The sequence below is a fragment of the Carassius gibelio genome, chromosome A14 (genome assembly GCF_023724105.1).
Source record: "Carassius gibelio isolate Cgi1373 ecotype wild population from Czech Republic chromosome A14, carGib1.2-hapl.c, whole genome shotgun sequence".
Classification (NCBI taxonomy): Eukaryota; Metazoa; Chordata; class Actinopteri; order Cypriniformes; family Cyprinidae; genus Carassius; species Carassius gibelio.
The window spans coordinates 21,614,223-21,633,726 of NC_068384.1; the positions used below are offsets into that span (position 1 = coordinate 21,614,223).

The following is a 19,504-nucleotide window of genomic DNA, read 5'->3' on the forward strand; positions in this document are numbered from 1 at the left end:
ATTTATTCTTATACATGTAGAATAATCTAACACAGACACATGCATTCACAAATATAGAAAGAAAGAAAGGATGGCTTTGAGGGAAGTGAAAGAATGAAATCCTAACTTTCTAGCAACATGCAGTTTCTTAGACCTAACCCGAATGAACCTTCCATCATTATTTTAGCCCTGTCATTGAGTTATCAATGAGTCTATGAAACCTTATATCAATACACCAGTTCAGCTACAATATGAATTCAATATTTACATATTATGGGGTGGAACTTTGAATGTGGATACCCTTTTGTTAAATCATTCTGTGAAAGGGGTTTCCCAGGTTTGCTCATTTGTTGGAGGTTTTGGTCACATCTGGAGTAAAGTCTTGGGAAGTCATGGACGATGACTCAGTCTCATAGGGAGGTTTAAGTTTGAGGTGAGGAAAGACAACATAACCTAACTTGGAAAACAAGGCTCAGAAAGGAAAATAAACTAAAGTAAATGAAAGTAGAGTAAAATGAGACTAGAATGGATGGCTGATGATGCTGAATTTTGTGCTAGTTGAGACTCAGACTAGATTTGGTTTCTCTGACTATACTGATTACTCATTCATGTCATGAGTTTTAAAACTCTGCTGGTTGACAGGGTTTAACTATGATCTTCTCCACTCACATTATTAGACATGTTAGGCAGGGGTGTCCAAATTTCTACAATGCATAGCGATGCTGATGAGGACAATTCAGTATCGGTTCAGTAATAGACCATATAATGACCTGAGGCTTTTCTGATGTCATTTGTTGAGGTACTATTCATTAGGCACATTCGGCTTGAAGCGCAGCTGCTCTTCATCATCAAATACCACAAGAGTGATAAGAGAGCGGTACTTTGAAGTCACACACCGATTGGTCTGCAAAGTGCCACGCAGTTCGAACTACTATCTTCTCAGTTATGTGGCTGCTAATTTTCCTGCTTTTGCAGTGTAGAATTAAGTCATGAATTCTGTAATGAGAAAATGACCCATTTTACAGAGAAATTAGTAACATTTGGGGAAATTCACACACTTTCCAAACATCACATCTTGGAGATCCACAGTGCTGTAGAGTTTAGCTCAAACCCTTATTAAATACACCTGAACCAACTAATAAATCTCCTCAGGACCACTTGAAAATTACATTGTTTTGAAGCAGGTTATTAATAAACTTAGCAAGAGAGTGGGCAGGGTTAAAGACCTCTGTTAAACACTATTCAAAATTAGTCAAAGTAATGGAATGAACAGTGAGTGATTGAAACATGAAAGTCAAACGTGTGTTACACATATAACATAGAATTATGCAATTCAATTGTGTTTAAATGTAAGACCTCTTAATATTGTTTGGAATGAGCTGGTGCATTTAGATATGTAAAGGTAGTCACTATGCTACTTGGAGAGTAGTTTGAAGAGGAATTCAGTCCTGTGTTCAAGGTCAGAAAGATCAAAAGGTGGTCAAGCTCTATGTGATGAGGGGAATCAACTTCCTTTTTGACTTAAAGAAGTAGTCAGTTTGTCATGTCTTCAGACACATTTGTCTTGGGTTGACTGCCTAAAAATGACAATGTAACAGGACATTTTCCTAAATTATATGATTGTCTATGGAGGAGTAATCAGTTGTAGCCCAGACCTGCTGGTGCCACATTGACAGTGTCTCCCATTTTATGGTCCTTGAAGTGCTGATTCTGGCCTCTCGCGCTTCTTGCACTTTTTCTGCAGAGCTTTGTCTGACATTTACATCTGTTTAAAAGATACAGATTTTACAAGAAATTTAATTTTGTATTTACACTGATACATCCCAAAAACGCTACTTTAAGAATATATTTCACAATGAATACAGTATGCAGAATGCAGTCTGTTTATATGATGTTTGTGTTAATGTGTCTTCTGAAATCAATAATTAACAAATACAGATAGTTAATCCAATAAACACTTACTATGGGGTTCAGTTATACGTATTACGAGATGTGTGTTTTAAAAATGTCTATATTTCTAGTGTATGTTTTTAATGGCAAATGTATTCTAAAAAATTTTGGAATGTATATTTTCTTGCTTGTAATCAGAACCATGCACAATATCTAGAGTTCCGTTTAACAGTCTTAATGCTCAAATGTAGTACAGAAGAACCTCTTCTTCTTATTATTTTTTCTTAATACTACTTTGAATGAATAACTTATTTTGTCTCAATAAATATGCTTTTGCCTTGACAGATTCAGCATTTCCATTGCCTCTACCCAAGTTTGTCTGAACCATTGCAGTTTTGCAATTCACTCTCCTCCACAGGTGGGGAGCTTTGGACGGCACGGCAGCCTTTGCGAGTTCCAATGAAGTTTCCAGAAACCCTTCGGAAGGTGGATAGTCGATGACGAAAGTTCTCTCCAGAGAAAAAGTAGAGCATTGGGTCAAAGCATGAGTTAGCAGCAGCGAGGCAGAGAGTGATGACCACAGACTTCTGCATGTAGATAGTATCTTTGCAGTTAGCATTTTCACGGTTTTTAAAGTGGAGATGCACTGTGCGTTGTACATGATAGGGCATGAAACTAACCAAGAAAGCCAGCATCACCACAACAATCATCCGAATGGCTTTGTTACGTGTGTAACGCTGCTTGTTAGCACTGTTAGTGTTTCTAAGTAGAGTGCGCAAGATGCCAGCGTAGCATAGCAAGATGACCAGGAAGGGAATAATAAAACCCACAACCAGGGAAAAGTAATTCAGCATGATAAGTTTATCCAGGCTTTTGGGCGTTTCTGGTGGTTCAAAACACTTGGTTTTGTTAGACTTTGGATCAGTATGCTGTCCGGAAAGGAGGAAGGGTGAACTGGTGGTGCAAATGAAGACCCAAATGCACACACAAACTATCCATGCCTTCTTCTCGGTGGCTAGCCTCAGGTTCTGCACCGGGAACACAATTGCTAGAAAGCGAGTAAAACTCATGGCCATCATGAAGAAGACGCTGCAGTAGAGATTGACATACAGTGCATAGGAACTCAAACGGCAGAGAAAGTCCCCCAGGTTCCACTGCCCTTTGTTGACGTAGTAAAGCACCCGTAGTGGCAGAGTGCTAACACACAACAGGTCTGACACAGCCAAGTTGAGCATGTAGATGTGGAAAGATGATTTCTGACGGTAGGTACGAAGGAGCACATACAAAGCGAAGCCATTGCCCATCAGCCCTAAAACGGTGATTATAGAATATACCGTTGAATAGACTTGGTTACGGAAGTCATCGATTGATGCACACACTTGTGTATTATTAACCGTTGAAGGTGTTATGTCAGATGGACCCATTCTTGCACTGGTGCCTGAAATATGAAAGAAACAAAGAAATATAAATATTCAGTTCCTATAACATATTGATATACTTTTCCTAGTACAAATCTGTACTGTATTTCCAAATAAATAATCTTGCTGCACAAATGAACCAGAAAAAAAGTTATATTTGTGTAAAAAATTAGTTTCAAACCTTTGCAGCACAAGTTAATTTCTAGTAGATCATATCTCTACACTAAATTAACGTCAAGTCTTAAACATTTTATCTAAGCATAAACCACACAGTGTCTCTTACATGAGTACATGATCTACATTTAATCGAGCGCAGCATTAGTTCAGTCAGGCCACTGAGGCATAGGCTGTGACCAGCTGATGTGGTCAGCTGTCAAATCGCTCCAATCACTACTACTCTCCTAATAGACACGGGACATATATACGTGGCACAACTGCTCGGTAAGTTTGCTCAATGGCTCAAACTGCTCGCGAGAGCTATTGCTCGCTCAGGAACTATCAGACGGCGAATCTATAGGAAGCATTAAAATCAGGATATGGCAGGATTCCCACAGAGTATCTCACCAGATTTCAAGTCTTGAACTTTAGCGAATTCTGCGCATTGTTTGTCAAGCAATGGACTGAATTGATATGAGCGAGCACTTGATATATATACTTTATCCGCGATTCATCGCCCAAAGTTGTACTAATACGACCAACTCACAACTTTACAAGAGATCTGCTTCGCCGCTGGAAGAAGCTAGATATTCAACAAGAATCAAAGCATCCACGAACAACTGGCAATTTCACCTTTAATTCATCTCTGGACGTCTTCAGGAAGCTAAGCAAAGTTATTTCATTTTATTGCCTAGTGCTATTTTGGCGAACATGCATCAGACATTGCTTATTGTACAAAGCTAATTGTTCAGTTATGTTGCGAGGCATGCTATCATATTACCACACCGGTAACACTACCAGTTAAATATACCCACGAGCCTCGTTAATCCATGGTCAAGGCTGTCGATATCAACGGAGTGCTGCTTCAGGATCATCTATTGGGGATTCTTTCATCAAACTTATCTGAATACTCCAACACACTGGGTTAAATCAGGGTCCTGCTGTTGCTCAAACTAGTGTATCGATCAAGTGCCTGATACTAAGACCCAATCCCAATTCTACCCCTTAGCCCTTCCCCTTTCCCCTACCCCTCCGTTGGGGTAGGGGTGTCTCAATTCTCTTTTGGTTGGAGGGGAAGGGGTACGGGGGAAGGGCCAGATAGCCCTTCAAACGAAGATTTTTAAGGACCACACTTCAAACGAAGGGGTATGAATTATCTCGGAAACATGGTTGCTACAGCGAACAAAAAGACATGTAAATGTAAGCTTTTTTGGCATAAATATTTTAACAAAAAGTTTTCATTTGTTTTATGTTACATTCAATTGTGAGTTCATATTAACGGTCATGGTACTCAAAGACATGTTAGCAAAAAAATCACTAATATTTGCCAACGTCATATCATTACAGACTGCATGATAGTGCCACAGCATTAGGGGAGTAGCGATACGTTTATTCGTATTGAATCGTTCGATACGAGGCTTTCGGTTCGGTACGCGGTACGCATTATGTACCGAACGGTTCGTTGGACTAATTAATTATATTTGGAAAATAAATTAAAAAATTTGAAATATAACGAGATGCGTTCAACAAGGTAGTCCAATAACCCAAACGATGTAACAGGCAACGCCCCTGACACCCCCAAAGAAGAAAAAAAACACCAACTTATATGTTTATGTTAGGCTACTCAGTCAGGCGCTCGCTCACTCAGTATGCGCTGAGAGAGCGAGCAGAGGTGGCCAATGCGTTTAACAGACCAGAAATAGAAGATCCTCGAATAACCAACAGGTCTGGTGTTTGGGTGCACTTTACCAATTGAGCGGGGCATCCAAACAAGCATGGAAATCAAAATGGACTAGTACTGTACTGTGTCGGAATTTCCTGAGCAGTACGATACAATTAACATGTATTTGTTCATAACTACTACAACAATATAACATTTTCATTTTTTTTTATAAGGAGCTGTTTTTGTTTTATACAATATGCTGCTAAGAAAGCACCATAGAAGATGGGTAAAGAATAGCTCCATCATTGTTCAATGTAAAAAAACAAAAAAAACAAAAAGCATACTTTGTTAGTTTTAATACATTTTTTTCTTTTTGCTGTATCTAAAACGTACTGAACCGTACCGAACCGAACCGTGACACCAGTGAATCGTATCGAACCGAACCATGAATTTTGTGAACCGTTCCACCCCTACACAGCATATGTCTGAACAGGGTGATAATTGCCGTAGACTAATCCCCCCAATAATTAAAAAATCTATAAACCCTTTTCTCAAATATTGCCTATTTGGGAGAGAAAGAGAGATAAGCAGCTAATGAATACAGAATGATAATTAAAGTCTCTAATGCACACCAGTATGTGTGTGTATTGAAGGAGCTAAACGACGTCTTATGGCCTGTGATGTCATAGTAGTGGTGTCCCAATCCTTAGGGGAATATTGTCTCCCCTACCCCTTGAAACTCTATTTCAAGGGACAAGGGGAAGAGGTAGGCGGAGGGGTAGGGGAAGGGGAAGGGGTATAAAATAGAATTGGGATTGGGCCTAAATGTACAGATCGTAAATTTTGCTCGTATCAATGCTAAAATGTTATCTTTCAAGGGCTTATGCTGTTGCCTAAATTAGAATTCTGACCATATGGCGTACTGCTTTACAGGTGCATGCTGATCTTTTAGCTGTTTAAAAGAGCACCCTTCTCTACTCTTATCTCTGGAAGCGATCCTTCCCCACTCCACACACTTAAGAAGGTCTTTGCTTGAAGCTATCAATATAGAGTGCTCTTTTAACGCGAGCCCTCCGATAAAAGAGAAAAGTCTGCTTGGTTTGTTTTCCACGGGAGAGCGTGCGCTTCAGCATATAAGGCAAACACAATTCCCCTTCTCAGTTAAACTACATCCTAATGCAATTTTATGCAGGGTTCCCCAGCATCAGGGTAGGTATTTTTGGCATTAAAAATAATCACTACTAGTTGAACACTACAGTTGTGTTCAGATCATGGGTCACTGGACTGGACTCTCTTGAACATCGTCATCATAAACAGCAGAACGACGTAAACAATAAATAATTTGTGGCGTAGTCCTCGACATGCAGTGGAATCATCAGTCATAAATCAGGGATATTGTTGCACGTTCCCATGGCATGTGTCATTCCCACACAAACATTAATCGTTATTGTGACAAATCTAAGGACATCAAATATTGTAATGACATTCATACAAACCGTATGTGCATCAGGCATTAGGTGTGATCGACTCACCAGGACTGTGCAAACCGATCGCAATCTGACTGAAGCAGTGCATATCGGTTAGAAATATTGTCTGACTGAGACTGCGCCGATGCACATGCACCAGATAAATCATTGTCTGACAAGGTAGGTACATCTGAAAATCTATATTTCTTTATTAAATGTTTGCATTTACATGGAATTATTTAAAACTTGAAGGATGATTGTAACACCAGCTGTTGCAAAAATATCCTTCAAATCCTCTTCAATCAAATACATTTGGCCCAGGGTCCTAGTTGAGCCCGCATAGTTCCTCTTTCACTTCTCACAATCAAATACTTGACTTGCAGTTAGATGATTATTCATTACATTGATGATGTAATTACATTACATGATTTCACACATTGACTGTGTTCACACAACTGTTTTTGCAAACACCTTATAAAGTGATTTTTGCATTCTATGGCACATTTAACCAATCTTTTCTTAATTTTTCCTTGATTAAAGTGAAAATGAATGAAAAGTGTTTATCAAAGTGTGACATACGTTTAAGATCTGCTCACATATTTCTTTATTCAGGTTAGGTTAATAGGCATTTTAAGCAATCACACACAGAAATCAAAGTGTTGTTTGCAGATTAAACACTAGTGAAGAAAAGTCAGCAGAATGCTACAGTTGTGTTCAAATCATGCACTCACTGAATGTATTCTGGACACCAGTGGCGAAGCTACAGGTGGGCATTTTTTGGGCAATGGCCTACCCATTTTCAGCTGTGGCCCACCCAGTGAGAAGCTCGTAATTTTCCAGATGAATGTTATTTATTAAAATATAATAATTATAAATGTATAGTTTCACTATAAATTAATATATGTGCTTTAAAATATATTTAAGGTGAGTTTTCATGGTCAATTACAGGCATTTTAATTATTTAACCTCTTCCTATTAGTGCTTACCATACGCTTGTCAAAACAATTATGTTAACGAAGTGAGGACATGCATGTTTGAAAATAGTGTTAAATTTGAAAGATGAATTTGAAAATAGTAAACTAAAAAACAAACAAAATGTAAGTCTTAGCACTGGATCCAGACCACCTACAAATGACACCAGACTAGCGGGTGATGGATTTAAAGCCAAACATGTTTAAAGCATCATATTGCCATATACAGTGTTTGATACAATAAATAGAGGCGTTCTTTGTGGTCCTCGATATCTTCGTACCTCTCCTTTAAGCGAAAACTGAGAAACTTGATTATGAGATCATCTGCGAAAGCCCCATATTCTAAGGTAATGCTTTACATACAGTAAACTTTTGTTAACTTTTGGCAGTGTCTTAACTAACATTAACAATGAGAAATACCTTTGGTATGGTATTAATTAATCTTTTTTGACTATTAAAATTTTAACTTTTCGTTAGCTTAAGTATGGTTAACAGATAAAACACTTAATTTTAATAATGTACTAGTATGTTGAAATTAAAATGAAGTTATTCAGTGCTTTAGTAGTATTGTGTATTGAATCTTTGTACTGTATTTTCTGTTTGCAAATTGATATGCATTTTTTTATGCTACACTTTGTCCACACAGTTTTATGTAGGCCCACCCACTTAAAAATTTCTGGCCTCACACCAGCTGTCCTCTCTCGAAAATTGTCATCATAAACAGCAGAAACGATGTACACAAGAAATTAATTTTGCAGTGTAGAAAGCGAGATTCAGAGAGGGCATGCAAAACTTGTTATTTACACGTGAAAAACAGCTTTGAGACTCGCAGCAGCAGATTCATGCCATTGTTGTTATGCATGTGTTTTTGCTACAAAAAGCATCCAAGGAAAAAAATATTTATGTAAGAAAACATTCTACAGGTGTGCAAATCTCATTGCAAGAATTCACATACTGATTTACAGATTAACAATATTTGTCCGTGACATTTTTTATGCATGTGTGTGATTGTGTTTTTCACCATATTCACTGCAGCAATAGCAGCACAACTCCGTGTGTGTGTTTGTGTGTGTAAAAAAGCAAAAGAAAATTTTTATTTCTTTGAATTCCACATTTGTGACATCACTGGCATGCTGCGCACTCTTACTTCAGTCCACGGTAGTGATTAGAAGTTCGGATCATTTTACTCACTCTGTCCTTTGAGTCTCATTCAGTAAAATGAGTAAAAAAAAATTATTTTTATTTTATTTATTTATTTTTTTCACTTTAGCAAAATATAATTAAAATGTTACGTGTTACTTCCCTAATACATTTAGGACTTACGCAAACGTTGATCACACTACAAACAATACAAAACTATAATGCTATAAGAAACCGAAAAGATTAATTAATTATTTACCTGGGTCTTCAGGTCTATGATTAGCTCAAGTCACCTCTTATCTGACAAGTCTTCGGGTTTGAGTCTTTCCTTCATCACATGACAGACCCAAAAACTAAACCTATGCTGTCTGAGCTGGAAAGAATTTATTAATTCATCTTTTTAGTCTTTTGAGTCATTCTTTTGTCACATAATGTGACAGCATTGGATAGAAAAAATTATTTCCTTACAAATGGGTGCATATTTATTATTATTATTATTATTATTACCATCATCATTATTTACTTCTACCTTTATGTGATTTTTTTTTGCTCTCAAATTTTTGCTTTCTCCAGCATTGGAGACTGTTGTGCTAGAGGTTTCCACCTAACCTCAATTAGGTGGAGAGCTGGTGGTTACAGGGGAATGAGGAAGAGGAGGATAAAAGCAGAAGTTAAAAATCCCTAGAGGGAATGAGTAGATACCTCGGTATCACTCTGATTCAGACGAGAACGCTGCCTCATCTGGATCATATCCCACAGGTTCTGCTTATCTCGTGACCCACAATTCCTTTTACCCCTGCCCTCAGGTGGGGGAGGAGCGCAAGTTGTGACACTAGCCTTCTGTGTCTGTCATTGATCCTCAGATCGAGACAGGCCAGGACCCCTTTGCTGTTTGGGCTCAGACCTGGACCTTTGTGGAACGAAGGGTCTGAATGCAGCGGAGCGCGCTTTCTTCTCCCCGAACTTCTCGATCACCGTCTCAACGGAAATACCAAAAATATCAGAAGGCGAAACCTGAGCATCGAGAAGAATGTATTTTCTTTCTTCACGATGTCTGCCAGGTTTATCCACCGATGTCTCTCCGCCACCCCCAAATGGTCACCATACCCACATGGAAATAACCTATATGTGGATATATGCGCATATATGAAACCTATATGCAGTGTATATGCACATATATGCTGCATATGCACATATATGATAATATATATACTGCATATGTGCGTATATATGCCAGATATAGGCAAAATTGAGGTGCATATTTGTGCATATACAGGAAATATAGGTCTCCTGTCTCTTCATATCCACATATAAGCCCTATACATACAATATATGACTTCTATATAGCTAATGGCAGGATCTGGTCATATTGTAGCTCATATCTCATTTTTGACTGTCATACATGATGCTTATCTGGTAGATGCTTCATCTGGTTAAATAAAGGTTAAATAAAATAAAAAAAAAAATGTATGTGCGAACACGTGAAATTGGTATCACATGTAATTGGCATGTTATGGAATTTAACTATGGCAGTATATTAGCATGATATACAGAGCCGGACAGTAACGGAGTACATTTACTTGAGTACAGTACTTAAGTACAATTTTGAGGGATCTGTACTTTACTCGAGTATCATTTTTGGGGAGTACTCATGACTTTACTCAAGTACATTTGAGAGGCAAATATTGTACTCTTTACTCCGCTACATTTCTATCCATAACCGTAAGTACCCGTTACTTCTTCGGCTCCGTCCACACGGAGACGGAGTTTACCCCCGATCTTTTTTTTCCCTCGTCTCAAGAAATATCCACGTCCACACGAAACCGATGTAGTATACATGCCAGACCAGCATGTGGCGCTGCCACAGAGATACACTAAAAATGGAGAATAAGACATGGATTTGCTGATAAACCTTGCACGTGGTACACAAGCGAACATGGAACAATACATTTATTAATCCGTGTTAATGTTAGTTATTAAAAAATACAATCATTCAGGTTTTTGTTGCTGTAACGTGGTGTAGTGGTGTTTGACTAGGGGCGAGACATGGGCTGATGTCATATTTTCAGAAAATGTACGGATTCGCCGTCCAGACGAAAAGCAAAGTCGACGTTTTCAAATCAATCACTCCGGGACCCGGTTTCAAAACATCGGTTTCACTCTTCCAAAACACCGTGTGGATGAAAATGCCTATCCGCAAAAAAATGTGTGCGCTGAAAAAAAAAAAAGAGGAAAAAATACAAATCTCGGACACCCTATCAAACGTCATTGGATAGTGCAGGAAGGAAGAGGAGGAAGAGGAGGAGGCGGGTCATGACAGACCTTCAAAGAATAATAAAGATTTTTTTTTTTTTCTGTTTAGTTTTATGTTTGTTCTTGTACTATTTGCTTGTTCTTGTAAATACATAAATGTACATTTCTATATTTTGGACTTTTATTTATTTTGCCTAGCAGGTTTTTTGTCTTATTTTTGTTCTTGTACTATATTTTTTGTTTTGTACTATTTGATTGATCTTGAGTAAATATTGTACATTTCTACATTTCTACATTTTATTAATGTTGCCTAGCAGATATGAATTTTACTATTATAGGTGAACATATAGGTGCATATATACACGTGCATATATTTACCTATATAGGTATATGTTTGCACATATATATGTGTACATATATGTGTGCATATATGTACAAATATATGTGTGCATACATGTACATATATGTACATATAATATAGGAAAACAGCCAATTTTATATAGGTCACATATAAAAAACCTATATCAAAACCTATATTGAAACATATGTTTATTATAGGTTTCCCGCCCATGGTGGAAACGGCCTGCTTGGTAGCCTGGAGAGAGATCCGTGGTGTGGCACAGCTCGGCTACCTGATCAGGAAAAAGGCCCTTGTCTCTATCCAGGTCTCTTAGCAGATCAGTCTGATTTGCTTGAAGCACCACCATCAGGTGTAATAAAGCACAGCCTGACCAGCTGCATCATATGCCTTGCCATTTAACAAGATGTATTTCTTTAAAGGGCTAAGATGGCAAGGAGGGAAATTAAGAGATGATGTCTCCCCCGCAGAAAAAGAGCTTTTTCTATAAGGGCATTCTCTCATAGCCATTTTCACACATCGCCTCTTTCATTTCTTTTCAATCTCTGTATGAAGATCAGGGAGAAATGGAAGGCTCATCTGAGCTGGAGGACTATGGTCAGAAAGATAACACTCATCAAGGTGGCCTCACGGCGTCACCTTGTTAGTGCACTTTCATGGCAAGTCCAGCAGATCCACCTGAAATTCTCACAAGCTCATTCTCCTCCATGCCACAACAGTGGTGGGTCCTGAACAGCGGGAAGCAGATGGCTGCCTTTTTTACCCTTTTTTTTTCTAAAAAAAAAAAAAAGAGACGAACGAGAGCGGAGCTTTTTCAATGACATCAAGACATTGCATGCTTACTCTTCACCCAAAAAAATGATGCAACGATTGTGTGTGTCATCGGGTGTGTCAAACGCTTACTAGTAGTCGCCATGATAGACAGAAAGATTGTTCTGACCAGTTCTTTCAGATGCAAGCTTCAAACAGAACAGTCCTCTAGCTCCCTGCCATGCTTTGGACACAAGCTTCAGATGAAGAAAAGAATGACATGTTCTCCCGGTGCCTGTTTATAGTCGTGCCGGTATTTCTTCAATGTAATGAGGTGTTCCCCATAGCAACCCCTGGAGGACGCAGTTTGAATTTCCCTTGAAAGGGAAATTAAAAATTATAGACACTGAAGTGCCTTGAAATTTTTTTACCACACTGAATTCATATATATATATATATATATATATATACATATACACACAAACAAGAAATCAGACCTGGAGCAATTTAGAAAAGTAATGGGTTGAAACTCTCATGAGTTTCTATTTCAAATCTGAAGAAGATATAATGAAAAATGAGATTCCTGCAAACACCCCCCAAATATAAAACATATTTACCAACTGTATTGAAGGCTTCAACAAACTATTTAGTCATTAAACATACCACTGCATATTTCCTCTTTTTTTTTTCCAATTATAAAACTTATAATTATAATTATAATTATAAACGTGCTCCATGAGATGTCGTTCAGTGGACCCTTACCTTTCTAACTAAACTGGGATTTACAGCTTGTGGATGTGTTTATGACTATTATGATGAATCTGGTATGTACAGCGTTTTCATTCTTCATGTTATGATGTGTACTGCTTACACAAATGTAGCAAATACATTCTTTATAAGCTTTCCATTGAAAAACAGAGATCTGTTGTCGATGCTTGAGGCTTAGATCTTTATAATGATATACTGAAAAAGTGACGTGACATTCAGCCAAGTATGGTGACCCATACTCAGAATTTGTGCTCTGCATTTAACCCATCCGAAGTGCACACACACAGAGCAGTGAACACACACACACTGTGAGCACACACCCGGAGCAGTGTTCATCATTTATGCTGCGGCGCCCGGGGAGCAGTTGGGGGTTCAATGCCTTGCTCAAGGGCACCTAGGTCGTGGTATTGAAGGTGGAGAGAGAACTGTACATGCACCCCCCCCCACCCACAATTCCTTCTGGCCCAGGACTCGAACTCACAACCTTTCAATTGGGAGTCCGACTCTCTAACCATTGGGCCACGACTTTACTGTATAGTTTGTCAAGATTATATTTGTACAATTTCATTTAATTATTCATAAATATTCACATGTGTGAACACGAGGAGTTGAGGATGTCCGCATCTGCAGATTAACAGGTTAAACTTAATGAAGAAATGGTCAGAGATATGTAGAGGTTTTACCAGAATGTTATCTGCAGTACAATTACGTGTGTAACTTAAGTCAAGTTGGTTGCCTGCTTTGTGCTTGCTTGTAGTAGTAAGTCATTTGAGATCAAATGAAGCAAGGGGTGAGTGGAAGTCTTTAGCATAAGGCTTGTCCAGATGAATGTCAAAGGTGTGACAGTTCCTGTGGTTTGCAGGATCTAATAGAAGGTTTATTCGTAAACATTCGGAGCTCACCAGTCCACTGACTGATCTCACCAAAAAGGAAGCACCAGATCCGGTCAAGTGGATGGAACCATGCCAACAGGCCTTAGCCAATGTAAATGCTGCCTTGTGCGGCAGGCCACTCTTGCACTCTCTCAACTTTGATCTCCCATTTTTGTTGCAGACGTACGCATCGTGGCTGGGTGCTGTCCTGTCTCAGGTGGTCGCAGGAGAGGGGTGGCCGGTGCTCTAATTAATTCAAAAGCTCTCAAAGAGATAGATCAGATACAGCACCATTGAAAAAGAGTGTTTGGCCATTCAGTGGGCCATCTTCACTCTGTGTTAATACTTTCTGGGATGGAAATTCACTCTCTGTTCGGACCAAGCGCCCCTCCAGTGGCTCCACTGCATGAAAGATACCAACGCGTGGATCAGCCATTGGTATCTCACTTTACAGTCTTTTAAGTTCAAGGTGATCCACAGGCCAGTGGCCCAGATGGCTGTGGCAAACTTCCTCTACAGAAATGGGGAGGGGGGTGCTGCAGGCTTGGTGGCAATGAGTTTTTGAACCAGCTTGGTAAGTTTCAGAAGTGGTCTGTGTGCTGGAATTAGCATGACAGAGATGTAAAAAAATCAAGCGCTACTCTACACTGCTCAAAACTCGTATTTGAATCACCAGTGGCAAATTCTTTAAAAATCTAAACATACAGGAGATGAGTCGGAAGCACCATACTGTCCTTGCAAAGTTGGAATTGCCCAACTTTAAAGAAGCAGCCTTTGCACACAGATGGCATGGTATACTAGAGTCTACCAAGAGTTCTTACTAGAACCAGGAAGTATGACCATATTAGCCCGGTCCTGTCCACACTGCACTGGCTCCCTATCAAACATCGTATAGATTTTAAAATATTGAAAGTGGAAAAAAAGTGAAAGGTGATGTGACATTCAGCCAAGTATGGTGACCCATACTCAAAATTTGTGCTCTACATTTAACCCATCCGAAGTGCACACACACAGAGCAGTGAACACACTCTGTTCGGGAGGCAGACACACTCTTGCAGTTTAAATCTAGATTAAAGACCCATCTCTTTAACCTGGCTTACACATAACATACTAATATGCTTTTAATATCCAAATCCGTTAAAGGATTTTTAGGCTGCATTAATTAGGTAAACCGGAACCGGGAACACTTCCCATAACACCCGATGTACTTGCTACATCATTAGAAGAATGGCATCTACGCTAATATTTGTCTGTTTCTCTCTTATTCCGAGGTCACCGTAGCCACCAGATCCAGTCTGTGTCCAGATCAGAGGGTCACTGCAGTCACCCGGATCCAGTACGTATCCAGACCAGATGGTGGATCAGCACCTAGAAAGGACCTCTACATCCCTGAAAGACAGCGGAGACCAGGACAACTAGAGCCCAGATACAGATCCCCTTTAACCTGTTAGCCAGCACAAAGACGCCCTCGTCCTGAACGCCTTTCAACTTGCATGTATCAGTGTTTATGAATAGATGAAATGAAACGGGAAAATTTAATCTTGACAATCTATGTATCTATGGATCTATGGAACGCTTATAAAGACTGTATTTGCTACATTTGTGTAAGCAGTACACATAAAAACATAAGCAATGAAAACGCTGTACATACCAGATCAGTCATAATAATGAGTCATAAACACATCCACAGCTGTAAATCCCGGTTCAGTTAGAAAGGTAAGGGTCCACTGAACAACATCTCATGAAGCACGTTTAGTCCAACGAAGCAATAACGTTGTAATATGGATCATAATTCCTTTGTTTACGTCTCAGTTCTTCAGCAACAGAACTGTTTGCTTCCGTTATGGAATAACTCACGGTCGGAAACTGTGTCTTGGTAGTAAAAAAACGGCATGGTTTTGCAGTTTACAGTGTCACAAACAGAATGAGGTGATCCACCGAAAAAATAATGAAAGATAGGCAAAAGATAGTATATTTGAATTTTTGCGCTCCCTCGTGACACGCTCTGACGCACCTGTCAGCTCACTATTACTGTATGATCACGGCTATCAAAGTGAACGCATCGTTATCTGGCTCGGCTCGGTGTTCATCTTCAGTTCTCTCTTCACAGCAGTTCAGTCAGTGTACTGTTTGAGTAAATGCATTACTCCGGGATATTGGTTTATTTTAACTCAGAGGGAGTGTCAGCCACATTAAAAAAGTTAACATTTTAAGTCATTTGTGGATTAATGCGTATTGGAGACGCAAACCATTTAAAACGATTCAGTTCGATTTGGTTAATTGGTTCATGAAGAACCGGTTAAATCAAATGATTCGTTCACGTACTGGATATCACTACACTTGAACGCGCTCACAACAGACCCAGAAGAGAAGACAATGCTGAATAAAGTCCTAGTTTCATGTTTTTTTACATAATTTTCAGTTTTGGGTGAACTATCCCTTTAAGAAGGTTTTGGGAAATGCAGCCCAGTCCTTAGCCAGTTACGGTTTTGCTATTTTTTTTTGTGTGTGTGTCTGTACATCAGCTTCAGTATTTCTCCATGTTGGTTGCTCTGTGGATTTATAATTCAAGACTGTTTAATTGGATAACCCCTTAGTTGTATGATTTAATCAGCACAGCACCATAACACACACTTTTATAAATGTCTGAGGACTTTATTTAGCAAAGGGAGAAGTGCACAAGAGTTATTTTATTGCATCCTAGCTCAGAATCCTTGCTTTACTGCAAAATTTGTAGTTTGAATTTTAGCTCCAGTGCAGCTCTGTATTCTGAATTATATAGACTCATATCACTTGGTTATCGGGTGTCTTTGTGTACTGTCCCAGTATCCCTTTTAGAAGGACACACAGAATCACCTCAAAAAACTTGATAAAGAATCCTCAAACTTGATAAAATAATTAACTTAATTTCAAATATTTTCAGTCCCCTCTATTTTTATTTATTTATTTATTTATTTATTTTTTACAAAAAAACAAAAAACTAGTCGTTATATGCAGTTTTAGAGTATGAACATCATTTAAATATGGTTAAATGTGGAAAAAACTCAATTTAAATGTAATTGGTTTAAATGCAATAATTTGGAATTATTGATGTAAACCTGATAATTGTGATGATTTATTATTCACCTACATATGTTGTTTCATAGTTTCTTGTATTACTGAAAAATCACAAAAGTCAGTTTTAGTTTATGTTAAAACTGTGTAATCCAAGTGGATGTTAATATTATTAAATTAAAATACATTCAATTAATATGACATTAACAAATAGGCATATTATAAATGAATAAAAATACCAAAACACAATTATTGATCCACAATGTGCGATTCCTTACTAAAAGCATCACAAAGTTACAAAGCATGGTCATCAGATAATTGGCAAGCTGGGAATTGTGTGTGTGTGTGTGTGTGTGTGTATCCCCTAAACCAATTCAAGTCAATCAGATTCCCTTTTAGAATATTTATTTGTTATTATTAGTAGTAGTATATTAACTATGTCAATACAGTGCCATGGGCTTTAAGTGCTTATCTTATATTTATTTGAAATGAAGCAAATTAACCATCAAATAATTATTTTATATGTTATTGCTTTTTCACCAGCGGTAACGTGCGCATTTCTTTCTTTAGCGAAACAAACAAGATATTCTGAGGAGCGTTGGGAACCATACAAGACAGAGGAGGTCATTGGAGCATATCCTATGCAAACAAGGAAATTACTTAAATTAAAATTAATTCGACATTAGATCGTCTTTAAAGTAGACTCGGCTCTGTTATTATTACAAAGGTAGACTTTATACAAACTTTCAATTCACGCATCGATATAAAATGAAATAAAAACATTTTTAAACCACATCACATGCTACTGACTGGTGAGAAATGAGCAGTATGAATAAAGCGTCGTTATCTAACCGTTATCCGTCCGTCTTCGATCAGTCCAGTCACAGCGAAATGAAACGTTTTCTTCCTTTCTCTCACATATAGCTTTCCATTGAGTTGTGCATGAGAAACTCAGTATATGACAACGATCGCGCAAGCAACGCCTCCCTTCTGCAAAACGGAGAGACTCGAGGCGCGTCAGGTTTAATGAACAACTAATGTTAACTGAAAATGGATGCACGGGGTACAGTACAAAAAATAAATAGCATTTATTTTGCATTTAAAAGACATTAAAAAGCAACTGCTTCAATATTCTACTCTGTTAATGCAGATTTATAGAATACATTTTATATACACTCGTATTAAAGCATTCTCCAAATTAAAGCAATTCACAGTGAAAGCATTTGTTTTATATAAAATTGCCTGGCTTTGCTGCTAACAATTTATTATATTTTCTTTATATAAAGTAATTATAATAAATAATTAGCAGCAAAAGCCAGGTAATTTCATCTCTAAGTTGTCTTTCTCACAGAGCACATTTGCTGCAGTGTAAGCCTGCATTCTTCCTGGTGACTGTGTGTGTGTGTGTGTGTGTGTGTGTGTGTGTGTGTATGTGTGTATATATATGTTAATTCGGTGTTATTATGCACGGGAAAGTGAATGACACTTGTGTTTAGTGTTTGTGCTTGGCATGAAGGCTTGCTCACAGACTGTTTTGAGAAGACAACTGTTTGTGAGTAATTGTGTTTGCTGCTCTGATTTCACTCACTATACGCGACTACACTTCATGCATGTTGAAGTAAGGACATTGTCATCAGCCAAAACACATGCATGATCCTTTACGATTTGTTCAGGCCAAAATTCAGATATCAGGGCCCTCCAAAATATGCATAACCTTTACTTTGTTTAAGTAAGTGTGAACTTGTAAATATAAGAATAGAAGACTTATAACAAATAAAACCAGTCCCCCAACTATTCTTGCTGCTCACCTTAACATCGCTGTCCACCCACACAAAAGAAAAGCCAGGTATGTCCACACATGCATCAGGCATGTTGTTTTTAAGCCAGGTCTTAACAAAACACATAAGTCTACACTCTAGCTGAATTCTATCAAGTGTCTCCAGCTCCTCTCTTTTGTTGGTCAAAGAATAAACATTTCCTATAGACACTGACACTTACGCACAGCAATTTCTATAATTGTAATTTTTATTCATTTATTTATTTACCTCTATTGCTGCTATGTAAATATCCTGCACAACCTGTTTGCACATTCTCCTCTTGTACATTCCTGCTAATCTTAATATTTATTATTTTTTTAAGCTTTTTATTTTATTCTTATTTTTTTATCTTTCTCATATTTTATTATTTTGTATAATATTCTTGTGTTTGTATTCTTTAATAATTGCGCTGTCCTAAAGAATTTTACTAAAGAATTTACATGAGGCAGAATAAATGATGAGAGAATTTTAGCTGGACTATCCTTGTAAATCTCCAGTACTACTTTATATGGTCAATATTATGGAGATATTGTTATGACCCTGTAATGAAATCAACAGAAATGAACTCAAATTCAAGAGTCAATACCAAAGGGGACTGAATACTTATGTCAATGTGATATTTAAGTTTGTCAGTTGTATGTAATCATTTTGTAATAATTGAATTTATTTATTAATTCATTAATTCATTCATTTATTTTACTTTGTGATATGGTGTGTAGACTGATGTAAATAAATTAAAGCATTTTAGCATAAACAACATAAATGTGTGTGGGGAAAAGAATAGAATCTGAATGCACTCTGTACAGCAGGCGTGTCAAACTCAGTTCCAACACTGTTCCAACACACCTACCTTAAGTTTTCAAATAAGCCTGAAGGACTTGATTATCTGGATCAGGTGTGTTTAATTAGAGTTAAAGCTAAACCCTGCAGTGCTGTGACACCCCTGGTG

General features: G+C 38.0%; 1 protein-coding gene and 1 pseudogene across 1 annotated transcript; one reads left to right on the plus strand and one right to left on the minus strand.

Annotated features, from left to right (window-relative positions):
• The window catches only part of LOC128026848 (myosin heavy chain, fast skeletal muscle-like), a 250,397-nt pseudogene that overhangs the window by 26,762 nt on the left and 204,131 nt on the right, over nucleotides 1-19,504 (plus strand).
• Nucleotides 36-17,724, minus strand: cysltr1 (cysteinyl leukotriene receptor 1). The gene is made up of 2 exons (XM_052614080.1): nucleotides 17,591-17,724; nucleotides 36-3,307 (listed from the first exon to the last, which is right to left on the minus strand). Exon 2 carries the CDS (start codon nucleotides 3,291-3,293, stop codon nucleotides 2,235-2,237), a length of 1,059 nt encoding a protein of 352 aa, XP_052470040.1. The 5' UTR covers nucleotides 3,294-3,307; nucleotides 17,591-17,724; the 3' UTR covers nucleotides 36-2,234.